The sequence below is a fragment of the Tachyglossus aculeatus genome, chromosome 24 (assembly GCF_015852505.1).
Source record: "Tachyglossus aculeatus isolate mTacAcu1 chromosome 24, mTacAcu1.pri, whole genome shotgun sequence".
Taxonomy (NCBI): Eukaryota; Metazoa; Chordata; class Mammalia; order Monotremata; family Tachyglossidae; genus Tachyglossus; species Tachyglossus aculeatus.
This window is the reverse complement of record NC_052089.1, coordinates 10,863,574-10,890,749: the sequence shown is the minus strand read 5'-3', so window position 1 is coordinate 10,890,749 and position 27,176 is coordinate 10,863,574. Positions and strand designations below refer to the sequence as shown.

At 47.2% G+C, this 27,176-nt stretch overlaps 1 protein-coding gene across 1 annotated transcript; it reads left to right on the top strand.

Annotated features, from left to right (window-relative positions):
- The first annotated feature begins 479 nt into the window (after nucleotides 1-479).
- LOC119945080 (PEST proteolytic signal containing nuclear protein) lies at nucleotides 480-27,176 on the top strand. Its single transcript, XM_038766096.1, has 5 exons — nucleotides 480-580; nucleotides 17,418-17,632; nucleotides 19,692-19,766; nucleotides 20,986-21,041; nucleotides 26,087-27,176. The coding sequence occupies exons 1-5, from the start codon at nucleotides 517-519 to the stop codon at nucleotides 26,214-26,216; spliced, it is 540 nt and encodes a 179-aa protein (XP_038622024.1). The 5' UTR covers nucleotides 480-516; the 3' UTR covers nucleotides 26,217-27,176.

Genomic DNA, 27,176 nt, shown 5'->3' with positions numbered 1-27,176 from the left:
CTGCACACAGTAAGTACTCATTAAATACGATTGAATGAACGAATGAGCTTGTCCTTCCCCAGTGCTTAGTCTGCACATAGTCAGCGCTCAATAAGTGCCATCATCATCATCATTATTATTATTATTATTACTGTCTGCACACAGTAAGTACTCACTAAATACGATTGAATGAACGAATAAATGAACTGGTGCTTAGTCTGCACATAGCGCTCAATAAATATCATCATCATCATCATCATTATTAGTCCAGTGCTCCCCACACAGTCAGCGCTCAATAAATACGATTGAGTGAATGAATGAATGAAGTCGAGGTCGCGTGCTGCGATTGGTCGCTTCCTCGGCCAATCAGCGCGCCCGGCTCTACCGCCCTTCCCGCCCACCCGCGCCACGGCCGGAAGTGACGTCCGCGAGGCAGGGCGGGCGGGCTTCCGGCGCCGCTCTAGCCGCGCGCGCGCGTGCGCGGGCGGGCGCTTCCGGTCCCTCTATGGTGCGGGGGAAGGAGGGAGGCGGAGGAAGATGGCGGACGGGCCTGAGGGAGAGGAGCGGGCCGACAGGACCGCCATGGCGGGAGCCGCCGGAGGTGAACGCAAACCCGGGGCCTGGAGGGGAAGGGGAAGGGGAAGGGGACGGATGGGCCGGGGCGGGTGGACGGAAGGGCGGACGGATGGATGGACGGCCTCCACTGCGGAAACAACCCCCGCCTCAGGCCTCAGGCCTCGTCCCTCACACCCTGCCCTCCATACATTTCTCACCCTCGTCGTCATCGTCGTACTTTTTTTTTTTAATGGCATTTATTAAGCGCTTACTATGTGCCCAGCACTGTTCTAAGCGCTGTGAGGGATGCAAGGGGATCAGGGGGGGTCCCTCGTGGGGCCCACTCCACAGATAGGCGCTGGCCTTAATAATTATAATCATAATAATCGTAATAATAATTGTTGTTATGAGAGTGTTTGCTAAGGTAATAATAATGATGATAGTGTTTGTTCGGCGCTTACTATGTGCCCAGCACTGTTCTAAGCGCTGCGAGGGATGCAAGGGGATCAGGGGGTCCCTCGTGGGGCCCACTCCACAGATAGGCGCTGGCCTTAATAATCATAATTACAATAATCGTAATAATAATTATTGTTATTATGAGAGTGTTTGCTAAGGTAATAATAATGATGATAGTGTTTGTTCGGCGCTTACTATGTGCCCAGCACTGTTCTAAGCGCTGCGAGGGATGCAAGGGGATCAGGGGGTCCCTCGTGGGGCCCACTCCACAGATAGGCGCTGGCCTTAATAATCATAATTACAATAATCGTAATAATAATTATTGTTATTATGAGAGTGTTTGCTAAGGTAATAATAATGATGATAGTGTTTGTTCGGCGCTTACTATGTGCCCAGCACTGTTCTAAGCGCTGCGAGGGATGCAAGGGGATCAGGGGGTCCCTCGTGGGGCCCACTCCACAGATAGGCGCTGGCCTTAATAATCATAATTACAATAATCGTAATAATTATTATTGTTATTATGAGAGTTTGCTAAGTTAATAATAATTATGATAGTTTTCAGCGCTTACTATGTGCCCAGCACTGTTCTAAGCGCTGCGAGGGATGCAAGGGGATCAGGGGGTCCCTCGTGGGGCCCACTCCACAGATAGGCGCTGGCCTTAATAATCATAATTACAATAATCGTAATAATTATTATTGTTATTATGAGAGTTTGCTAAGTTAATAATAATTATGATAGTTTTCAGCGCTTACTATGTGCCCAGCACTGTTCTAAGCGCCGCGAGGGATGCAAGGGGATCAGGGGGTCCCTCGTGGGGCCCACTCCACAGATAGGCGCTGGCCTTAATAATCACAATAATTGTAATAATAATTATGAGAGTGTTTGCTAAGCTAATAATAACGATGATAGTGTTTGTTCAGCGCTTACTATGTGCCCAGCTCTGTTCTAAGCGCTGCGGAGGTTACATGGGGATCAGGGGGTCCCTCGTGGGGCCCACTCGACACATACGCGCTGGCCTTAATAATTATAATCATAATAATTCGTTCAATGGTATTTATTGAGCGCTTACTGTGTGCAGAGCACTGGACTAAGCTAATAATAATGATGATAGTGTTTGTTCAGGGCTTACTATGCGCCCCGCACTGTTCTAAGCGTCGCGGGGGTTACAAGGAGATCAGGGGGTCCCTCGTGGGGCCCACTCGACTGATACACGCTGGCTTTAATAATCATCATCGTAATAATAGTAATTTTTATTGTGAGAGTGTTTGCTAAGCTAATAATAATTATGGTAGTGTTTGTTCAGCGCTTACTACGTGCCCAGCACTGTTCTAAGCGCTGCGGAGGTTACAAGGGGATCGGGGGGTCCCTCGTGGGGCCCACTCGACAGATCGGCGCTGGCCTTAGTAATCATAATTACAATAAGCGTAATAATAATTATTGTTATTATGAGAGTTTGCTAGGTTGTTAATAATTACGATAGTTTTCAGCGCTTACTATGTGCCCCGCACTGTTCTAAGCGCTGCGGAGGTTACAAGGGGATCAGGGGGTCCCTCGTGGGGCCCACTCCACAGATAGGCGCTGGCCTTAATAATCACAATAATTGTAATAATAATTATGAGAGTGTTTGCTAAGCTAATAATAACGATGATAGTGTTTGTTCAGCGCTTACTATGTGCCCAGCTCTGTTCTAAGCGCTGCGGAGGTTACAAGGGGATCCCTCGTGGGGCCCACTCGACAGATAGGCGCTGGCCTTGATAATCATAATTACAATAACCGTAATAATAATTATTGTTTTTATGAGAGTTTTGCTAAGTTAATAATAATTATGATAGTTTTCAGCGCTTACTATGTGCCCAGCACTGTTCTAAGCGCCGTGGAGGTTACCAGGGGGTCCCTCGTGGGGCCCACTCGACAGATACCCACTGGCCTTAGTAATCGTAATCGTAATAATGGTATTTATTAAGCGCTTACTATGTGCAAAGCACTGTTCTAAGCGCTGGCACTGTTCTGAGAGTGTTTGCTAAGCTAATAATAATGATGATAGTGTTTGTTCAGCGCTTACTATGTGCCCCGCACTGTTCTAAACGCTGGGGAGGTTACGAGGTGATCAGGTGGTCCCTCGTGGGGCCCACTCGACAGATACACGCTGGCCCTAATAATCGTAATCATAATAATAATTAGGAGAGTGTTTGCTAAGCTAATAATAATGATGATAGTGTTTGTTCAGAGCTTACTATGTGCCCCGTACTGTTCTAAGCGCCGCGAGGGATGCAAGGGGATCAGGGGGTCCCTCGTGGGGCCCACTCGACAGATGCACACTGGCCTTTATAATCATAATCGTAATAATAATAGTAATAATTAGGAGAGTGTTTGCTAAGCTAATAATAATGATGATAGTGTTTGTTCAGCGCCTACTATGTTCCCAGCTCTGTTCTAAGCGCCGCGGAGGTTACAAGGGGATCAGGGGGTCCACTCCACAGATACGCACTGGCCTTTATAATCGTAATCGTAATAATAATGATAATTAGGATAGTGTTTGCTAAGCTAATAATAATTATGATAGTGTTTGTTCAGCGCTTACTATGTGCCCAGCACTGTTCTAAGCGCTGGGGAGGTTACAAGGGGATCCCTCGTGGGGCCCACTCGACAGATAGGCGCTGGCCTTGATAATCATAATTACAATAATCGTAATAATAATTATTGTTATTATGAGAGTTTGCTAAGTTAATAATAATTATGATAGTGTTCAGCGCATACTACGTGCCCCGCACTGTTCTAAGCGCTGCGGAGGTTACAAGGCGATCAGGGGGTCCCTCGTGGGGCCCACTCCACAGATACACACTGGCCTTAATAATCACAATCGTAATAATAATAATAATAATGGTATTTATTAAGCGCTTACTATGTGCAAAGCACTGTTCTAAGCGCTGGCACTGTTCTGAGAGTGTTTGCTGAGCTAATAATAATGATGATGGTGTTTGTTCAGCGCTTACTATGTGCCCAGCACTGTTCTAAGCGCTGCGAGGGATGCAAGGGGATCAGGGGGGTCCCTCGTGGGGCCCACTCGACAGGTACACACTGGCCTTAATAATCATAATCGTAATACTAATTATGGTAGTGTTTGCTAAGCTAATTATAATTATGATAGTGGTTGTTCAGCGCTTACTATGTGCCCAGCACTGTTCTAAGCGCTGCGAGGGATGCAAGGGGATCAGGGGGTCCCTCGTGGGGCCCACTCGACTGATACACGCTGGCTTTAATAATCATCATCGTAATAATAGTAATTTTTATTATGAGAGTGTTTGCTAAGCTAATAGTAATTATGGTAGTGTTTGTTCAGCGCTTACTACGTGCCCAGCACTGTTCTAAGCGCTGCGGAGGTTACAAGGGGATCAGGGGGTCCCTCGTGGGGCCCACTCGACAGATCGGCGCTGGCCTTAGTAATCATAATTACAATAAGCGTAATAATAATTATTGTTATTGTGAGAGTTTGCTAGGTTGTTAATAATTACGATAGTTTTCAGCGCTTACTATGTGCCCCGCACTGTTCTAAGCGCCGCGAGGGCTGCAAGGGGATCAGGGGGGTCCCTCGTGGGGCCCACTCCACAGATAGGCGCTGGCCTTAATAATCACAATAATTGTAATAATAATTATGAGAGTGTTTGCTAAGCTAATAATAACGATGATAGTGTTTGTTCAGCGCTTGCTATGTGCCCAGCTCTGTTCTAAGCGCTGCGGAGGTTACAAGGGGATCCCTCGTGGGGCCCACTCGACAGATAGGCGCTGGCCTTGATAATCATAATTACAATAACCGTAATAATAATTATTGTTTTTATGAGAGTTTTGCTAAGTTAATAATAATTATGATAGTTTTCAGCGCTTACTATGTGCCCAGCACTGTTCTAAGCGCCGTGGAGGTTACCAGGGGGTCCCTCGTGGGGCCCACTCGACAGATACCCACTGGCCTTAGTAATCGTAATCGTAATAATGGTATTTATTAAGCGCTTACTATGTGCAAAGCACTGTTCTGAGCGCTGGCACTGTTCTGAGAGTGTTTGCTAAGCTAATAATAATGATGATAGTGTTTGTTCAGCGCTTACTATGTGCCCCGCACTGTTCTAAACGCTGGGGAGGTTACGAGGTGATCCGGTGGTCCCTCGTGGGGCCCACTCGACAGATACACGCTGGCCCTAATAATCGTAATCATAATAATAATTAGGAGAGTGTTTGCTAAGCTAATAATAATGATGATAGTGTTTGTTCAGAGCTTACTATGTGCCCCGTACTGTTCTAAGCGCCGCGAGGGATGCAAGGGGATCAGGGGGTCCCTCGTGGGGCCCACTCGACAGATGCACACTGGCCTTTATAATCATAATCGTAATAATAATAGTAATAATTAGGAGAGTGTTTGCTAAGCTAATAATAATGATGATAGTGTTTGTTCAGCGCCTACTATGTGCCCAGCTCTGTTCTAAGCGCCGCGGAGGTTACAAGGGGATCAGGGGGTCCACTCCACAGATACGCACTGGCCTTTATAATCGTAATCGTAATAATAATGATAATTAGGATAGTGTTTGCTAAGCTAATAGTAATTATGATAGTGTTTGTTCAGCGCTTACTATGTGCCCAGCACTGTTCTAAGCGCTGGGGAGGTTACAAGGGGATCCCTCGTGGGGCCCACTCGACAGATAGGCGCTGGCCTTGATAATCATAATTACAATAATCGTAATAATAATTATTGTTATTATGAGAGTTTGCTAAGTTAATAATAATTATGATAGTGTTCAGCGCATACTACGTGCCCCGCACTGTTCTAAGCGCTGCGGAGGTTACAAGGCGATCAGGGGGTCCCTCGTGGGGCCCACTCCACAGATACACACTGGCCTTAATAATCACAATCGTAATAATAATAATAATAATGGTATTTATTAAGCGCTTACTATGTGCAAAGCACTGTTCTAAGCGCTGGCACTGTTCTGAGAGTGTTTGCTGAGCTAATAATAATGATGATGGTGTTTGTTCAGCGCTTACTATGTGCCCAGCACTGTTCTAAGCGCTGCGAGGGATGCAAGGGGATCAGGGGGGTCCCTCGTGGGGCCCACTCGACAGGTACACACTGGCCTTAATAATCATAATCGTAATACTAATTATGGTAGTGTTTGCTAAGCTAATTATAATTATGATAGTGGTTGTTCAGCGCTTACTATGTGCCCAGCACTGTTCTAAGCGCTGCGAGGGATGCAAGGGGATCAGGGGGTCCCTCGTGGGGCCCACTCGACTGATACACGCTGGCTTTAATAATCATCATCGTAATAATAGTAATTTTTATTATGAGAGTGTTTGCTAAGCTAATAGTAATTATGGTAGTGTTTGTTCAGCGCTTACTACGTGCCCAGCACTGTTCTAAGCGCTGCGGAGGTTACAAGGGGATCAGGGGGTCCCTCGTGGGGCCCACTCGACAGATCGGCGCTGGCCTTAGTAATCATAATTACAATAAGCGTAATAATAATTATTGTTATTATGAGAGTTTGCTAGGTTGTTAATAATTACGATAGTTTTCAGCGCTTACTATGTGCCCCGCACTGTTCTAAGCGCTGCGGAGGTTACAAGGGGATCAGGGGGTCCCTCGTGGGGCCCACTCCACAGATACGCGCTGGCCTTAATAATCATAATAATTGTAATAATAATTATGAGAGTGTTTGCTAAGCTAATAATAACGATGATAGTGTTTTTTCAGCGCTTACTATGTGCCCAGCTCTGTTCTAAGCGCTGCGGAGGTTACAAGGGGATCAGGGGGTCCCTCGTGGGGCCCACTCGACAGATACGCGCTGGCCTTAATAATTATAGTCATAATAATCATAATGATAATTATGATACTGTTTCCTGAGCTCATAATAATTATGATAGTGCTTGTTCAGCGCTTACTATGTGCCCAGCACTGTTCTAAGCGCTGTGGAGGTTACAAGGGGATCAGGGGGTCCCTCGTGGGGCCCACTCGACAGATACATGCTGGCCTTAATAATCATAGTCATAATAATCATAATAATAATTATGATACTGTTTGCTAAGCTAATACTAATTATGATAGTGTTTGTTCAGCGCTTACTATGTGCCCAGCACTGTTCTAAGCGCCGCGAGGGATGCAAGGGGATCAGGGGGTCCCTCGTGGGGCCCACTCGACTGATACGCTGTGGCCCTAATAATTATAATCATGATAGTAATTGTGATAGTGTTTGTTCAGCGCTTACTATACTATACTACTATACTTACGTAATCACAATATTCGTAATAATAATTGTTGTTATTATGAGAGTGTTTGCTAAGTTAATAATAATTATGATAGTGTTTGTTCAGCGCTTACTATGTGCCCAGCACTGTTCTAAGCACTGCGGAGGTTACAAGGGGATCGGGGGGGTCCCTCGTGGGGCCCACTCCACAGATACACACTGGCCTGAATAATCACAATCGTAATAATAATAATAATGGTATTTATTAAGCGCTTACTATGTGCAAAGCACTGTTCTAAGCGCTGGCACTGTTCTGATAGTGTTTGCTAAGCTAATAATAATTATGATAGTGTTTGTCCAGCGCTTACTATGTGCCCAGCACTGTTCTTTGCGCTGCGGAGGTTACAAGGGGATCAGGGGGTCCCTCGTGGGGCCCACTCGACACATACGCACTGGCCTTAATAATTATAATCATAATAATGATGGTAGTGTTTGTTCAGCGCTTACTGTGTGCCCAGCACTGTTCTAAGCGCCGCGGAGGTTACAGGGGGATCAGGGGGTCCCTCGTGGGGCCCACTCCACAGATACGCGCTGGCCTTAATAATCATAATCATAATAATAATAATGATGGTGATGGTGTTTGTTAAGCGCTTACTATGTGCCAAGCCCTGTTGTAAGCGCTGGGGAGGTGTCAAGGTGATCAGGTGGCCCCTCGTGGGGCTCACTGGACTGATACATGCTGTCCTTAATAACAATAATACTAATAATCACAGTAATCGCAATAATTAAATAATAATATAATCATCATTATATACAATAATTATCTATTAAATGTATTGTTTATTAATAATATAATCAAATACCATAATAAGTGGTATTTGTTTAGCACTTACTATGTGTCCAGCACTGTTCTAAGCGCTGCGGGGGATCAGGGGGTCCCACGGGGGGCTCACTGGGCAGATACGCCCTGGCCTTAATAATCAGAATAATAATACTAATTATGATAGTGTTTGTTAAGCGCTTACTATGTGCCAAGCACTGTTCTAAGCGCCGTGGGGGATACAAGGGGATCAGGGGGTCCCTCGTGGGGCTCGCTGCACAGATACGTGCTGGCCTTAATAATCAGAATAATAATAGTAATTATGATAGTGTTTGTTAAGCGCTTACTATGTGCCAAGCACTGTTCTAAGCACTGCGGGGGATACAGGGGGATCAGGTGGTCCCACGGGGGGCTCACTGGACAGATACGCGCTGGCCTTAATAATCATAATAATAATAATGATTGCGATGGTATTTTCTCAGCGTTTATTATATTCAAAGCGCTGTTCCGAGCGCTGGGGAGGATACAAGGTGATCAGGTTGTCCCACGGGGGGCTCACGGTCTTCATCCCCATTTTACAGATGAGGGAACTGAGGCACAGAGCAGTGAAGTGACTTGATAATACTACTAACGATGGCATTTGTGAAGCACTTACTATGTGTGAAGCGCTGTTGTAAGCGCTGGAGTAGATACAGAATGATCAGGGTTGTCCCACGGGGGGCTCACTGGACAGATACACACTGTCCTTAAAAATAATAATAATTATTATAATGATTATGATGGAATTTGTTAAGCGCTTACTATGTGCGAAACACTGTTCTTAGCGCTGGGGAGGATACAAGGTGATCAGGTGGTCCCACGGGGGGCTCACAGTCTTCATCCCCATTTTAAAGATGAAGTAACTGAGGCCCAGAGAAGTGAAGTGTCTTAATGATGGCATTTGTCAAGCGCTTACTATGTTCCAAGCACCGTGCTAAGCGCTGGAGTAGATACAAGGTAATCAGGTTGTCCCACGGGGGGCTCACAGTCTTCATCCCCATTTTAAAGGTGAAGTAACTGAGGACCAGAGAAGTGACTTAATAATAATGATGGCATTTGTCAAGTGTTTACTATGTGCAAAACACCATTTTAAGCGCTGGAGTAGATACAGGGTGATCAGGTTGTCCCAAACGGGGCTCCCAGTCTTAATCCCATTTTACAGATGAGGGAACTGAGGCCCAGTGAAGTGACTTAATAATAATGACGGCATTTGTCAAGTGCTTATTATGTGCCAAGCACCGTTCTAAGTGCTGGAGTAGAAAGTTGGGTAGGGACCATCTCTATATGTTGCCAACTTGTACTTCCCAAGCGCTTAGTACAGTGCTCTGCACACAGTAAGCGCTCAGTAAATATGATTGATTGATACTAAGTGATGAGGCTGTCCCGGGGGGGCTCCGAGTCTTAATCCCATTTTCCAGATGAGGGAACTGAGGCCCAGTGAAGTGACTTAATAATAATGACGGCATTTGTCAAGCGCTTACCATGTGCTAAGCACCGTTCTAAGCGCTGGAGTAGATACAAGGTGATCAGGTTGTCCCACACGGGGCTCCCAGTCTTAATCCCATTTTCCAGAGGAGGAAACTGAGGCCCAGAGAAGTGAAGTGTCTTGCCCAAAGCCACCCACCTGACGGGCGGCGGAGCCGGGATTTGAACCCGTGACCTCCGACTCCAAAGCCCGGGCTCTTTCCACTGAGCCACGCTGCTTCTCTATCTGCACATCCTTAACAAAATAAATAGAGGAGTAAATATGGACAAGTAAAATAAATAGAGTGATAAATCTGGACAAACATCTGTACAGGTGCTGTGGGGAGGGGAAGGAGGTAGATGGAGAGGAAAAGGGGGCTCATCATCAATTGTATTTATTCAGCGCTTACTATGTGCAGAGCACTGTACTAAGCGCTTGGGAAGTACAAATTGGCAACATATAGAGACAGTCCCTACCCAACAGTGGGCTCACAGTCTAAAAGGGGGAGAAGGCTGAGTGTGGGAAGGCCTCCTGGAGGAGGTGAGCTCTCAGTAGGGCTTTGAAGGGAGGAAAAGAGCTAAGGCCGTGGGGTCCTTTCCCCGTTCCCCCCGTCCTCTCCCCCCACCATTACCCCTCACCCCACCCCTGAGAAGCAGCGGGGCTCAGTGGAAAGAGCCCGGGCCTAGGGAGTCAGAGGCCCTGGGTTCCAATCCCGCCTCCGCCCCTTGTCAGCTGGGTGACCTTGGCCGAGCCACTTCATTCTCTAGGCCTCAGTGACCACATCTGTCAATTGGGGATGAAGTCTGTGAACCCCCCCCCCCGTGACCTGATCGCCTTATATCCCCCCCCCAGTGCTTAGAACAGCGCTCGGCACGTAGGAAGCGTTTAGCAAATGCTCCCGTTCACTCATTCATTCAGTCGTATTTAGTGAGCGCTTACTGCGTGCAGAGTGCTGGGCTAAGCGCTGGGGAGAGGACAATTCAGGAACAAATAGAGACCATCCCTCGGGACACTCACACCCCCTACCCCCATTGCCAAATGTGACGGGGGATAGGCGTTAAATACTATTTCAGGTAAAAAAAAAAACAACAAGAAAAGAACTCCGTCACCCCCCACACTCCCAGTCACATCCCATCCCATCCCGCAGGGTTCGAGGCGGTTTTCCCTCAGGCCCCAGTTCCCGGTTTTTCGGCAGTTGGATAAACGGGGGCCGGGACCCAGCCATCCCTGCCTCCACACTTGTCTGCTGTGTGACTTTGGGTGAGCCACTTCACTTCTCTGCGCCTCAGTTCCCTCATCTGGAAAATGGGGTTTAAGACCGTGAGCCCCACGTGGGACAACCTGATCACCCTGTATCCCCCCCAGTGCTTAGAACAGGGCTCGGCACATAGTAAGCGCTTAACAAATACCAACATTATTATCATTATTATTATCCCCATCTCCTCCTCCCGTCAGCCCCCTGCCCCCGAGTCTGACGAGGGGAAACGCGCTAAATGCCGTTTCCAGTAAATAAAAACCAGCAGAGCCGCGGCCTTCAGAGTTTAGCATTTAGAGGAGCGGCGGGGCTTAGCGACCAGAGCCCTTGGCAACGAGGAAACGCTTAACAGATACCCTCATCATCATCATCATCATCATCATCATCATTATTAGAGTTTCTGGTAATTTCCCCGAGGCCCGTTTCCAAAATTTGAGGAGAGGATCCTTGCGGCTTAGCGGCATATGGAGTGAAGTATCAATGCCCGCTTGCGTATGTTAGTCACCGTGAATTGCCATGGGAACGAGATGATTAGTATTTTTTTTTCTGAAGAAAAATCAAGAGATCTATTTCTTTATGCTGAGGGACCCAAAAAAAGGCCAACGCTGTTAGTAAAATGACTTCACCCCGTAGTGCTTGGATCCTCAGAGGGACCCGAGGTTTCTCTGTAAAATCGGGGGCCCCTAAATAACTGGTCGGTCACGGCAACCCCGCAGATGGATCGTCACCTTTCCTTAAACTCCAAATGTAGGTTTTTATGCGGCATTTCGGTACTCGGAATTGCTACGACTCTTCAATTATACACACGCTGTGGTCCTCGGTACCCCCGGTCAATCCGGTGTATTTATCGGGCGCTTAACTGTATGCAGAGCGCTCTGCTAAGCGTTGGGGAGAGTGCGGCGTAACACAGTCGGTAGACACTCTCCTCTCCCACAGTGGAATTCAGCGCTTTTCCAAAACGCTACAAATGCTAGGATATCCCCCAGAGTGTAGTATATTCACAGTTGGCTAGTTTATTTTCTGTAAATCTGTAAAATGACCCTCCCTAGCTTCACAGCTAACCTCTGAGAAAAACGTTCCGCTCACTGCTATAGGAACGACCCTGGTTCAGTCCACCAAGTATTTTTCCCAATATTCAAAATTAAGGGACAAGGGGCGGAATAAACTTAAAACTCTCAAGATTAGTAAGACAAAGGAGTATGGATGGAACTGAGAAAAATGAAAGAAAATGCAGACGGGACTGGGTTAGGTCGGGCTAGCCCGGTTACCGCTTTTATTGCCAATTCAAGGAGGAGGTTATGGAACGCGTCAGAATAAATTTGCACAAGTGTCATTTGAAAGCAGTAGCTTATTTCTACAACTGATTTACAGTGGTAGAGTTGAAAAAATGCCCCCTCAGAACTTGTGCATTTTTCCAGAAAAAAGATAACGGCTGTGGCTGGGACCATTGCGAAGGCTTAAGTTGAAGATTTTATGGCTCACCAAGAAGGTGGAAATTTCCCTGATTAAATTGCATTTATAACTCCAGTTCACAGCGGCTCTTTGGGAGAACTCTACGAGGAAAATTGGGCGGGTGGGTGATTTGGGTGAGACTCTTTGTCACCAGAGTTAAAAGTTGTCAACAGAAAGAAGCTGCCTTGGGTTTCCGTATTTGTCAATTTGTTTTTAAAGCAAAGATGTACCGTTTAGCTATTTAGCAGTTCTGTGACTTTATTCTCTGGGAAAATATTGCGTGCATTTTCCATAATCCTGTTCTCGATGTCATCGAACTAGATTGCTCCATTGAATAATTTTGAAATTTGTTTATTTTTTTTTTTTTTGGTACCGAACCACTTTCGGTTTGGATGAGGAGAGTTCTTGTCTCTAAAATTCAAGCCTTCCTGAAATAAGTTGGCTCTCTATGGTTTCTGTTATTCTAAGCCAAACATGTGAAGGGAGACCATCTCCCAGATGAAATAAGCCACTTGTAAACTTTGTAAGCAGCAACTTGCCAGGGGCATGGCTAGTTGGAGGGGAGTGATTCGTGGGGGAACGTTCCCATCGGAATCCAGTCTGGTTCCGTTGAGGGTTTATAAAGATTCCCCGGATGGAAGAACCCAGAGCTGCCGATGGCAAAGTAGTTGGAATTTTTAACACTTTGAAAAGAGTGAAATAAAATTCAAAATCACCTTGGGGAAATGGTCCTACGGTGACGGGGTGAGGAAAAACATACCCGAGGATGGAGCTCCATCGGTCATATTTATTGAGCGCTCACTGTGCGCAGATCACTGGACTAGGCGCTTGGGAGAGTAGGTAATAATGGCATCCGGTAAGCGTCTACTATGTGCCAAGCACTGTCCTAAGCTCTGGATGTTCCCTGCCCGCAGAGAGCTTACCATCCAGAGGGGAAGGCGGGCCTTGAAATAAATTGTGGCTAGGTACGTGCAATGCCGTGAGGCCTCTGGTTGGTTGAATAAAAGGTGTGGGGTGCGGGGTGCGAGGGCGACACAGATGAGTGAGGGAGCAGGCAAGGTGAGCGCTTAGTTGGGGAAGGCCTCTTGGAGGAGGTGTGATAAGGATCGCATCCCCTGACCCAAGTGTAGCACAAAAATAATAATAATTATAATAAATGATGGCATTTATTAAGCGCTTACTATGTGCAAAGCACCGTTCTAAGCGCTGGAGAGGTTACAAGGAGATCAGGTTGTCCCCCGGGGGGCTCACAGTCTTCATCCCCGTTTTACAGATGAGGGAACTGAGGCACAGAGAATAATAATAATGATGATGGCATTTATTAAGCACTTACTATGTGCAAAGCGCTGTTCTAAGCGCTGGGGAGGTTACAAGGTGATCGGGTTGTCCCCCGGGGGGCTCGCGGTCTTCATCCCCATTTTACAGATGAGGTAACTGAGGCATTGAGAAGTTGAGTGACTCGCCCAAAGTCACACAGCTGACAACTGGCGGAGCCGGGATTTGAACCCATGACCTCTGACTCCAAAGCCCGGGCTCTTTCCACTGAGCCACGCTCCTTCAAAAGTGAAGTGACTTGTCCAAAGTCACACAGTTGGCAGAGCAAGGATTCAAACCCGAGACCCCCAACTCCAAAGCCCCTGCTCTTTCCACTGAGCCACCCTACTTCTCTGACTACAAGCTGATTTTAAGCAATTTCGGGCTGTTTACTTTTTTCTTTAATTTTTTAAGCCAACATGGATCACCTGCAGTCCTGTTATATTACTGTTATATATAGACCCTCACTAAAATGTCAGAATACCCAGTATTAGGAGAATCTGAGTATTCTTACAGTCTTTTTCCATTTTTCAGCACTGAACTTGTGGTAGAGAAAGTGGAGGGGGTTCAGAAGGGGATAAGGACCCTTCCTCAGTTTTCAGAGGGCATTTACCACGTCTTTGATGACTGGCAATTTAAGTTTCTTGAAGCAGTTGAGAAAGAGGGCTGTTTTTTTTCCCCCTCGGTTTTCTTGCTGGTTAAAGGAGACATTCAGACTGGACCAATTATGTAATTAGTTCACATAATCTTACTTTACAGGCGAACTGAAAAAGCATGAGATTTTAATCTTTTCAGCTTCGTGAAATATTGTTGCCCCCAATTCTTCCCAAAGTAAAATGAGGGCCAAAATCAAAAGAGAAGCAGCATGGCCTAGTACCTCAAATACCATTATTATTATTATTATTAGGGCTTTGAGGATATTTTATGAAGAGCAGATGACAAATATCTGCTTTAAATTTAGTATTCGGGAAAGCCCCACTTCAGTGTATCTAATAATTGACAGTGCCATTCAGATCGGTATCATGTTCTGCTGTTTAAATTCAGGATCGGTGGGAAATGGGGCTTTCTGTTTTAATTTCAGTGGGGAGCAGTTAATGTGGGTCGATATTAAAATTGCCGCGTTTCAGAATTGTAATAGAAAACGTCAAGCTTTTCTAAAGAGCCAGTTGATATCGAATAGGCTTGACTGACCCCACTTGATTGATTAGAACTACCTCCACCCCGTGGGGATTTAACAGTGCCTCTTAAAGCCCCTAATGCAGCAGGACGGGGGTCCGGAATCCACGAAAACTGCAGTTTCCCCAAGTCAAGTAATTTGAAAAGCAGTTTGACCGTACTTGGGTCGTCCTAACTCTTTACTAAAATTCAGGATGGCCAGTCCGGACACGTCTGGATGTCGGGGTCTTTCCCCGGGTTGTGTTTTGAGCGATGCCGGTCTTTTCTGCCGAGCGTTATTCTCTCGCTCCTCGGTGGAGAACTCGAGCGGCTAACTGCAACACCAGTCAGTTAGTTAGCAGACTCCCCCCGCCACCCAAAACAGAAACGGCAAAAAGTCTTTCCAAATTCTATGTGATTCAGTCATCAGATGGTCATGCTCGTTAACGAAAAAGTAGTTCCCCTGGGGAGAATTGAACCGAATGTAATTTCCAGGGTCCATGAATGCCTCGTTGTGGGCAGAGAACGTGTCTACGAGTACTCTCCCAAGCTCTCAATACAATGATCTGCACACAGTAAGCGCTCAATAAATACAGTCGATTGCCTGAAATAAAACTAGCCACTCGGACATCATTCAGTTAGCCCTCCCGGGCCTCCCTTCCGTAATACAAAGTTTCCCCTGATTCGCCTTCCTCTGTACTTTCCCAGATATAAAAGTTGCTTGGGACTCACATTTAGAAGTGGCAGAATCAGTCGTCTCTCCTCCAGTTTTGTTTCTGTTTGAGAGCCACGGTGATCGCCAGGAAACATCATAACAATACATATGAAATAAAGAGATTTCACGGGCGGGTGGCCCGACGGGAAATCTGCGGCTCTCCTATTAAATTTCCAAGGCGTGATTTCCACCTGGGAAGTTGTCATCCCTCGATTCGGCCTTGTCATTCATTTGGCCGGCTCCTCTCAGAGTCCCCACGCCAGAAATGGGTCGCAGAGAGGGGGGGAAGAGAGTCACAGTCACCTGCAGGACTGGGGATTCGGGATGCGGCTCCGAACTCCCTCACTGCTTTTCCACTCAAACGTTTGCGGATCTTTTCCAGTGACTTTTGTTCGAAGCACACGTGCGATCTGAGTTTACTCGTATGTAACAAGTCATTCTCCAGCCAGAGGAATTTCCCGTTTCCCTGCCGGGCCATATTCTTGTCCATCTATAAGAATAAACTTGGTCCTTCACTAGGGTTTTGGGGGGGGGGGGGTTAGTTTTTTTTTTTCTTTTTAATGGTGGTTACTATGTGCCAGGCACCGTACTGAGCGCTGGGGTAGAATGAGCTACTCTTGTTTAGCTGTACCATCGATTAATTGCAGATTGCTTAATAGAGCTGGAAGATAAAATTCAGAATTGCCATTAGGAAGAGATGGTTAACCTAGAATAAACCACATTTCCGTTTCTTTTTTCCTTCAAATCCAAAATCCAGATGCCCGACGAGTAATCTTGCGCAGTTACGGCTCTGGCCACTGTAGACCCTCAGACTTTCCAATCCATGTAGTGCTTTCTTAACTTATTCCTGTCATTCAGGATTTTCAGTCATGGCCATCGAGGAAAACACCGTAAGCAATCCGATCGATCTTGCGCTCTCAGTCGAACGGGAAACGCAGGTGTTCTTTGATTTGTGGTGATGTGTACGGCCATCATAGTGTCTTGTAGTCTATAAAGTCCTTATGGGCAGGGATCGTCTAAACCAACTCTTTAGTACAGTGCTTGGCACACAGTTAAGCGCTCAAGAAATACCGTGGTTTTATTCACGGTCCAAGTTCCTACTCAGCCAAGGATCCGAGAATCCTACTTGATGGAGTCTTTGAAAGACAAAGGATTGACTTCTGAGCCCCCATCCAGTTAGTGGGTTTTTTTTTTCTCATTTTATCCTTTTTGCTTTTTCCCTCTCTCTTCTGATGTGGGTGTCTTGAACTTCCCACCTGCACTCTTCCTATACATGAAACTGCTCTTTCTCGCTGCGAATTTCCAGTTTCTGACTCAGACTCGCTTCATCAGGTGAAGCAAAACGAGTGACAAAAGCAGTTAGCTGTATTGTCTTCTAAGGCAGGGGAATATCTTTTGATGGAATATAGTTGGAGAGAGCTCACCCCAACCTCCAACACCCGGGGCAAATTTAAGGTGCTAAAGAGATGTCTGCTGTTCACTCCCTTCTCCGTGCCATCCCCAAACCGTAACTTATCTTTACAGTTCTGATAAGAGCCAGCTCCTCCTTGCAAGGAGGCATTTTTGATGAATTGTCGCGTGTGTTGATGAGTAATAGAAATGGACAACCATTATGTATTCCTCTTATCGTAAGCTTTTGCCGATGTTAAATGGATTGCGTTGAAGCGTCTGTAGAGTTTAAAGAATCCAGTATATCGATTGTAACGAATGATGGAAAAATGTCTGAAGGAATCTTTCTCTGTAAAAGCTTGTATCTGTATGTAAAATGGCCCTTCACTGTGTCCCAGTTGAGTTTTGCAAGCGCCTCTTTTGGCGTCGCCCAGTCCCAGTTCCTGCTGTTACCAGTGGAAGAGGTGGCCGGGTTAGTAGATGCACAGTCACAGAGTAGGTACCCTCCCTTTAACAATGCTTTTTGAGGTTGCTGCTCCCATCAATCTGCTTAGTAAAAATAGCTCATCTTGGTAAGTTGTTTCGACTTCACCAGGACCTGAAGAAGAGGCAGAAAAACCTGTGAAAACTAAGACTGTTTCTTCCAGTAATGGAGGGGAAAGTTCGAGTCGCAGCACAGAAAAGCGATCAGCTGAAGAAGAAGCCGAAGACTTCTCCACAAAGCCCGCAAAAATCTCCAAGTTTGGATTTGCCATAGGTAGTCAGACGACAAAGAAAGCACCGGTCATATCCATCAAACTTGGAGCAAGCGTAAGTTCCCGCTCTGGAGTTGGTGATTTTTATCGAAGGCGAGGTGGGGGTCCGAGGGGAGGGGATGTTGTTATCGGCGGAGTAAAAAAAAAATAACGAAGCGCCTCCGTTTTGTCCAAGATGCGGCCCGTATGCTTCCATAGGCCTGTTGGGAAGGATCTGCGGGAGAGATGGATTGCCGTGGGAATCTTGGGGGTGATCGAGGGGTGTGTAGCGAGGGGACTGCGTGTGAAGGTTACTTAGGGAATCAAAGGGGGAGAGAACTCTTTCGCAGGGTGACTTTCGCTTTAAGTCTGTCAGTCACCCGGGGCATCGAGTGAGAGGCCGGGTGAGACTTAGACGTGAGCCCCGCCTTCACGGGATTCACGATCTGAGCGAGCACTGCAACCTTTCCGCGAGGACGGTTTACTAGTCCACGAAGCGGGGTTACAATTTTGAGGACTCAGTTGGCTTCTTTGGCAGTACCGCTTCCTTTTCCCGATACCCGTGGTCCGTGTATAGTTTTAAATAGTCGGCCTCCACGTGGGTTGATTGATTTCCCACTGGGTTAGTATTCCAGTACTTCTCCTTGATCTCAGCTCGGGGACCTGAGCCCCCTCGGCCCCCAAACCCATTCTGACAACGGTAGGCGCCCAACTGGGCGAGGCCCGGCGCTGGCTCTGGTCCCACCCGCCTCCGATCCTGTAGTGCCCCGGGGGAGAGCTGACGGGGCTGGCACCGGCCGTGGCTGCCCCGGTAAGCTTCTGGTGCCCAGACCGTCCGTTGCTCCCAGATAAGGGGCACTCGTGAAAAAATAACAGCCCTTTTAAGTCCTAGGCCCTCTCACCCACTGCAGTTGAAGGGATTTTTCAGCATCTGTCTCCTTGATCCCGTCAGGCGGACCACGTGGGTGGAAGGCGACGTTCCCGATTCAAAGGCCTTTTCGGGTCGACCCCCCCCGCAAGTCCCATAACCATCGGCAGAGCCAAAACCAGCAGCAGGTGGTATTTACCGAGCGCTTACTATGTGCAGAGCACTGTACGGAGCGCTGTTGGGAGAGTACAACAGAACAGAGTTAGCAGGCACGTCCCGTGCCCAAAATGGGCTTACGGACTAGAGGGACATTAATAGGAATAATTTACAAAGTAGCGCTCAGCATTCCCTCCTTCCCGCCGGCTTCCCTAGTGGACCGGATGCCACCCCCCTGAATCGCAAGGTAGGGGCTATTTGAAAGATGCCGTATCCATGGAGGGAGACGGGTTCTGCCCCGTCAGCCCACCACCCCTTCCCCATCACCCTGCTCGCCTAGCCTCGGTTTTCAAGAATACTTCAAAGATGGGTTGCACGCTTGGCTGCCTCTAAAATAAAGGAACGGATGCGGCCAGCCGCCGTTCACCTCTTCGAGACCCGGGAGCCCCAAGCTTAAGAGTTGGTACGCTCAACGCAGAACCTGACCGATCCAAGCTGGGGTCGAGATGGCTTGGAGGTGGAAGTCTCTGCTAGAAAAAATTGGAAAGTGAGAGCAGCTCAGAACGTCCTACGCTGATACTCTGAACTTTTAGAGTAGCGCTGAACCTTCAGCGCTTAAAAGAGTGCTTTGCACATAGTAAGCACTTAATAAATGCCCTCATTATTATTATTATTTTAGGACCAGGCTCAAGTTTTCAGTGAGTCCCCGGAGGCAATAAAAAACAGATTGCTTTAAAATGCACTTTTCGGGGTCTAAATCTTGCCATTGATTTTTTTTTTAATGGTATTTAGGCGCTTATTGTAAGCGCCGGGGGAGATACGAGCGCATCGGTTGGGACACAGTCCCCGTCCCGTCTGGGGCTCACAGCCAAGTAGGAGGAGAACAGATATCGAATCTCTGTTTCTCAGTTGAGGAAACCGAGGTACGGAGAGGTGAGGTGACTTGCCCAAGGTCGAACGGCAGGCAGGTGGCGGAGGCGGAATTGGAAATCGGGTCCTTTGGCTCCCAGACCTGTGCTCTCTTCCCTAGGCCACACTGCTTCCCCACAGTAGTCTACTAGTGGATTGTTTTATTTTTTATTGTGACTCGGTACGTTTTTCCCTTCCGCAGAAGCCTAAAGAACCCGTTCCAACTCTTGCCCCGAAAACTCTATCAGTAGCAGCAGTTTTCAATGAAGATGATGATGTAAGTCGATGCGGTCTTGACGATCGCTCTGATTTTTAATGCCTCGAGTGACAGAACGACCCTTGCCCTGTCAGGTTGGGGTTTTAATAGGCCCTTCTTCGGCAGCCAGGTATCCCGCCCTACCCAGCCGATCCGGCCCACCTCTCCCATCCCCTGCGAGCAGGAGCAGCCCCGGCTGTCCCTGACCGCGGCGTGGAGAAACTGTAGCTGGGTGATCGTGTTTAGTAAATGGGATTGATTGTGGGTGTCCATTAAGCGCTGAATACTTGTGCGCTTAGCGCGGTGCTTTGCACACGGTAAGCGCTCAGTAAATACAATTTGAATGAAAGGTGTCCACGCGTACTCCAGGCCTAAGGAGGATAAAGTAACAAGCCATCCAAAATTAAAGCAGCATCCCAAAAGCTGGCCAAATCAGAAATCTAATCCTTTCCATCAGCAGACCCCGACTTGACTCCTACTGCCGTTGTTTTGAGTCCAGCGGACCTTTAGTCGTGGATGATGGGGGCTTGTTACTGCCCAGTCGTTGTTGGAAATCTTCCACCCCTGCCGTCATTCATTCAATCGTATGTATTGAGCGCTTACTGTGTGCAGAGCACTGTACTAAGCGCTTGGGAACTACAAGTTGGCAACATATAGAGACGGTCGCTGCTCAACAGTGGGCTCACAGTCCCAGAGAGAGTGGCTTTCCCACTTGAAGAGGCAGGGCATAGATTTACCTGGGTAAAAAAAATCCTCTTAGAGGGGGAGCGACATCAGTTTAGCAAAGAGGCCGGAAGTGGATGGAGGCGAACGCTCCTTCAGGGACAGGGTGGTCATCTGATTGACTCCGAAAATGCACTGGAGTTCACAAGGTCAGGGAAGGTGAGCTTGACACCTTGGTATGCCTCCGGTTTGGGTGACCGATTTCCTCTTGGGCCACCGTCTACGGCAAGGCACGCTGACCTCAGTTGGGGTTGGATCCCGCCTAACGCTGCCGTAAACTATAAGCGCGATGAGTAGACTGCCCTATAGACCAATCCTTTTTGCAGTCGGGCGCGTGAGTATATGTGTGAATGTTGCGATTTTTACTGGAGCCTCTCTCTCACCTATAAATTGCGTGTGCTCGGTGAGACCGCTCTGTATGACATTATATAGGGTACGTTATAGGTAATGTGACTAGTGGGAAGGTAGAGCGTACGTACTTATCGCATAACATCTATCCTTTGTCTCTAATATTCAGAGTGAGCCGGAGGAAATGCCTCCAGAAGCCAAGATGCGCATGAAGAACATTGGAAGGTATGATTTTTTTCGGTCACTCGACTTTCGAACGAGGTTTGGAGGAACAGCCTTGTACGTGCTGTAGAACTGAGGTAGAGGTAGATGAGAATCGTTGGAAAAGTGATTTGCCCATCTTGAAATATCGTTAGGGATCCCTCTTACTCCCAGTCAAGTTCTAGCATTTATTGTTGCCGAACGCCCGCCTTCCTTCTCAGTTCTGACCTTGGTCTTCCGATTCTTTTTCTACTTCGTTCTTTGCGACACACGATCCTCCCCTTATTCCCTTTAGCACCTTACTTGCTTGACAAGGGAGTTGGACGGGTGGCTAATTTTCTTCCCTCTCCTGTCACGCTTCTTCAGTATCCCTCTCCCAAAGCATGACAGGCCAGAGGGGAAGGCGGTAGTGATTTGTGTCTTCCTTTTGCCTGGCCACCCGAGTCAGAATTCCTGAATGCAGGTGCTAATCGTGGTGTGTCTTAGGGGCTTACTATGTGCTAAGTGCTGAGGTACCATCCGTTCGGATCAGACACAATCCCAGTTTAGCCTAAATGGTGGAGGACACAGCGAATCCCCATTTTTCCAGACTGGGGAAAGGAGGCCCAGAGAATTCAAGTGACTTGGCCTCAGCCGTAGTGCAGGAAAGAGCCAGGAGCTGGGAATAAAACCCAGAAATCCTGACTCGCAAACGTGCTTTTTACGCCAAGCCATGTTGCTTCTGTAGAACACAAAGTCTCTCCCACTGAGACTCTTTACCGTTTTTAGCGCTTTAAGAACACATCCATATTTCTGGAGCCTTTAGCAGCTGATCCATCACAAAACCAACGTTTACCGGAGCGGAGACACTTGGCGATTTCCAAGGTTTCTGACCCCGTAGAGCACAAAGTCTCTCCCGCTGAGACTCTTTACTGTTCTTAGTGCTTTAAGAAAACATCCATATTTCTGGAGCCTTTATCAGCTCATCCATCACAAAACCAAAGTTTCCCGGAGTGGAGACACTTGGCGATTTCCAAGGTTTCTGACCCCGTAGAGCACAAAGTCTCTCCCGCTGAGACTTTTTACCGTTCTTAGCGCTTTAAGAAAACATCCATATTTCTGGAGCCTTTAGCAGCTCATCCATCACAAAACCACAGTTTACCAGAGCGGAGACACTTGGCGATTTCCAAGGTTTCTGACCCCATAGGGATGTAATGCTGGAGCCCCCCGGTTTGGCCACCTCAGCCTGATCGCCCTTGCTGATTCCTAAGGGGTAGGTGTGGCCAGGGTCAGGCGTTTCTTGGCATTCTGTGGCGATAGGGAGTAGAAAATACTAGGGAAGAGCTCTTTAAAAAAAACACAAAACGATGTAAAAAAATCCGCTCTGGTTGCGTCAAAACTTCCGATTTTTCCCAAAAGGCTTTAAATGGCCAGAAAATACCATGGAAACCTGCCCTAGAAACAATTTTTGGCCGCGGCCACGGGAAGTGGAAGCATTTTTAGCAGCACATCACCGATCGATCCTCCCCTCCCAAAGCGTGCCAGGATCCACGCCGTTGCAAGTGACCTCTTAGCGGGATCCCAGGGTTTCTAATGTTTTCCAAGACCTACCAGGAAAGAATTTTCTGGTACAACAGACAAGCGCGTCCTCAGGATAGGATATGGCAGGGGATGCTTTTCTAGCGGGGATAACTCCTCTTAGTCTGACACAAATGATGGTTTCCCCAGACTGAGCCCCTTCCTTCCTCTCCCCCTCGTCCCCCCTCCATCCCCCCCATCTTACCTCCTTCCCTTCCCCACAGCACCTGTATATATGTATATATGTTTGTACATATTTATTACTCTATTTTACTTGTACATATCTATTCTATTTATTTTATTTTGTTAGTATGTTTGGTTTTGTTCTCTGTCTCCCGCCTCAACGGCCGATTCCCCCCGAGACCCTTCGAAACACCTCCCTCCCCTCCACCCCCGGCCTATTTTCGATTGCAAAATGTACCCGGACCGTGAGCCCCATACAGGAGAAGGGACCGTTCCCACCCCGGCGCTTAGAAAAGTGCTCCTAGTAAGCACTTAACATACTATTTAAAAAAAATGCAGGGAAATGTTCATCTCTTAGCAAAAAAGCTACGCATGGAAATGTAAATTTGGTAGGTCCTATGGGATGGAATTATTCGGGTCGTCAAAATATTAGTTTGCAAAATATTTCAAGACGACCCCAGTTTGGGGATCTTCTTCTGGGCGTCTTGAAAGGCGTATCAGATTTGACGGCGGATTATTTGGAGCCCCCCAAAACAAGCTCCTTAGCACATCCTTGAAGGAGAAGCAGCGTGGCTCAGTGGAAAGAGCCCGGGCTTTGGAGTCAGAGGTCATGGGTTCGAATTCCCGGCTCTGCCCGTTGTCAGCTGGGTGACTTTGGGCAAGTCACTTCACTTCTTAGGGCCTCAGTGACCTCATCTGGAAAATGGGGATGAAGACTGTGAGCCCCTCGTGGGACAACCTGATTACCTTGTATCTACCCCAGCGCTTAGAACAGTGCTTTGCACCTAGTAAGCGCTTAACAAATACCAACATTATTATTATTATCAAATTTCACGGCGGGTTATTTGGACCCCCCGCAAAAACAAGCTCCTTAGCACATTCTTTAAGGAGAAGCAGCGTGGCTCAGTGGAAAGAGCCCGGGCTTTGGAGTCAGAGGTCATGGGTTCGAATCCCCGGCTCTGCCAATTGTCAGCTGGGTGACTTCGGGCAAGTCACTTCACTTCTTAGGGCCTCAGTGACCTCATCTGGAAAATGGGGGTTAAGACTGTGAGCCCCACATGGGACAACCTGATGACCTTGTAAATTCCCCAGCGCTCGGAACAGTGCTCCGCACATAGTAAGCGCTTAATAAATGCCATCATTATTATTATTATTATTTTCCAGGGGTTTTTTCTCCTAATTTTTCCTTCTTTCTTAAACCAATAGAAGGTTTAGTCGGGAGGGTCCTTCCATCAGCCATTTGTGCCTGTCAGTAGACACCGAGCAGGCGATGCCTAAATTTCTCCACAGGCCCCTTTCCCCTTAGTGTCCGTATCAAAGTTAAGAAGAGTGAAAATGATGAAAGTTCGGGGTCTTTTCAGGCAGACGCCGAATGAATCTATTGGCTCATCATCAATCGTATTTATTGAGCGCTTACTGTGTGCAGGGCACTGGCTCGAGAGGAGATCTGTCACGGAGCAGATGTCTTCTATTTTCTCGAATTTGCTATCACATGGCAAGCTAGGAAGGCACAGACTTTCTCTTCAGACCCCTTTGCCAAACTACTGTCCTTCTTTCATGTAGTGAAATGTCCAGCCCCACGAGACGGCGTCTCTCAAAATGCTCGACACCACCATAAAATCTGCTTGCATTCTAGCACGAATGTGATACCAGAGTTCGGAGAGCTGAAGTGTGATAGCCCACCGTGATTTATTTCACCCTAACCTTAGTTCCAGACTTGCTCGTGACGCTGGAAGGATGAATACAGGCTTCGGCCCGGCCTGTCACATGTCTTTTCGGCCCTAGGATTTCTTGGAAAATACGGTTTCTGTCGAGTCCGGTCTGATTTGGGGAAACTTCAGAGCGCAACCCACTTTTTTTTTAATGGTATTCAAGTGCTTACTCCGTGCCAGCTACTGTACAGAGCGCCTGTAACCCGGCCTGTCACGTGTCTTTTAGGCCCTAGGATTTCTTGGAAAATACCGTTTCTGTCGAGTCCAGTCTAGGGTGTTGGGATACCCTGATTTGGGGAAACTTCAAAGCGCAACCCACTTTTTTTTTTTATGGTATTCAAGTGCTTACTACGTGCCAGCTACTGTACGGAGCGCCTGTAACCCGGCCTGTCACGTGTCTTTTAGGCCCTAGGATTTCTTGGAAAATACCATTTCTGTCGAGTCCAGGCTAGGGTGTTGGGATACCCTGATTTGGGGAAACTTCAAAGCGCAACCCACTTTTTTTTTTTATGGTATTCAAGTGCTTACTACATGCCAGCTACTGTACAGGGTGCCTCTAACCCGGCCTGTCACATGTCTTTTAGGCCTAGGATTTCTTGGAAAATCCGTTTCTGTCGAGTCCAGTCTAGGGTGTTGGGATACCCTGATTTGGGGAAACTTCAAAGCGCAACCCACTTTTTTTTTTATGGTATTCAAGTGCTTACTACGTGCCAGCTACTGTACAGAGCGCCTGTAACCCAGTCTGTCACATGTCTTTTCGGCCCTAGGATTTTTTGGAAAATACGGTTTCTGTCTAGTCCAGTCTGATTTGGGGAAACTTCAGAGCACAACCCACTTTTTTTTTTATGGTATTCAAGTGCTTACTCCGTGCCAGCTACTGTACAGAGCGCCTGTAACCCGGCCTGTCACGTGTCTTTTAGGCCTGGGATTTCTTGGAAAATACCGTTTCTGTCGAGTCCAGTCCAGGGTGTTGTGATACCCTGATTTGGGGAAACTTCAAAGCGCAACCCACTTTTTTTTTTATGGTATTCAAGTGCATACTACGTGCCAGCTACTGTACAGAGCGCCTGTAACCCGGCCTGTCACGTGTCTTTTAGGCCTAGGATTTTTTGGAAAATACCGTTTTTGTCGAGTCCAGTCTAGGGTGTTGGGATACCCTGATTTGGGGAAACTTCAAAGCGCAACCCACTTTTTTTTTTTACGGTATTCAAGTGCTTACTACGTGCCGGCTACCGTACAGAGTGCCGGGGTAGATACAAAGTAATCAGGTTGGACACAGTCCGGGGCCTACCTGGGGCTCACGTTTTTACTCCCCATTTTACAGAGGAGATAACTGAGGCAGAGAAGTGAAGTCACTTGCCCAAGGTCAGATGGCAGAGTTGGAACCCAGGACCTCGTGATTCCCTCGCTCGTGCCCTGTCCGTTAGGCCACGCCGCTTCTCCCGTAGTTGGGAAAAACAGGAGTAGAGCATCTCACACCCCGATCGGTTGTTTTTTCCTTCCACGCCGAGTGGCCAGTGCTCTGCACATAGTAAGCGCTCAATAAATACGATTGATGATGATGATGATGGCCAGAAACGTGACCAGTCGCTCCTCTTTCGTATTTCAATAAAACAGGGACACCCCAACATCGGCAGGACCAAACTCCTTCAACAAGGGAAAACACGGATTTTCTGACAACCAGAAGCTCTGGGAACGAAATATCAAATCTCACCTTGGCAACGTCCACGACCAAGACGAAGACTAAAACGACGCGCTCGGAGGTTGGGGTGTGGGGGACGGGTGTGTGATGTTCAAGGAACCGTTTCCTCTTTTTTTTTCCTCTTTTTTTTTTTTTAAGAATGGTATGAGTATCTTTGGAGCCACTTTTTTTTTTTAAAAAAAAAGATCGAGTGGTACACTAATAAACAAGAGTTTGAAATTAGAGGTAATTTATGTTTTATATACAGATCTCGACATTTGCTAATTTTGTAGTTCCATGTGAGCAGCTTGAAAAGGTTACAGCGAATAAAGAAATCAGAAGTGGTACCTTTTTAAGAATCGATTATTTTTGTAGTCACATCGATTAGCACGGTGAGGGGGAGGAAAAAAGGTCACCGTCTCTAAGCGAGTTCAGACTGAAGGTCTAGATCCCTTTTAGCAGGCTTTTAACTCCCTCTTTTAGACTAGGAAAACGGCTCCCAAGAACAACTTTGAAAAGAGAGGAAAAGCTGCCTCGGGAGGGTAGTGTACCGAGGGTCTTGATGATCGGAAAATCCCCGAGACGGAGGAAAAAATCCGACTTCCCCCCCCGTCCCACCATGTGCTTTCAGTTGTTTTAATAGTTTTCAAAACTAGCGGTTACCTTTCTGTCGGTGGCTACAGAAGCTTGGCTCTTAAACGAAAGGCCCGGCGACCTGTTGGAAACTTTCCGTAAAGTGCTGAATATCCGATAAGGTTCATTTCACCCCATGAAACGGGGCTCTGGTCTTCTTCATTTTAGTCTTCAAAGAACATTATGAAGTAAGCTAGTATTTTAAGTGTGCTCCTTAATCATTGGTATTAACTAGTGCCTGTTAGCATTTTCCCTTCATCTAACCGAGGCAAATAGCAAGGAAGCCGGTTTATCCGTAGAAGGCCCCACCAAAAATAATTCAGCCGTGTGTATCGCACAAACATTATTTGGTTGAGTTTTGCTTCCAAAAGGAATAAAAGCCACATCAACCCC

What these genes read in the sequence shown, in the direction of transcription:
- LOC119945080 (XM_038766096.1), top strand. Translation starts at nt 517, where the DNA reads ATGGCGGACGGGCCTGAGGGAGAGGAGCGGGCCGACAGGACCGCCATG. An exon ending in CCATCAAACTTGGAGCAAGC is followed by an intron (nt 17,633 to 19,691) that starts GTAAGTTCCCGC and finishes TCCCTTCCGCAG; the next exon opens with AAGCCTAAAGAACCCGTTCC. An exon ending in TTTTCAATGAAGATGATGAT is followed by an intron (nt 19,767 to 20,985) that starts GTAAGTCGATGC and finishes TCTAATATTCAG; the next exon opens with AGTGAGCCGGAGGAAATGCC.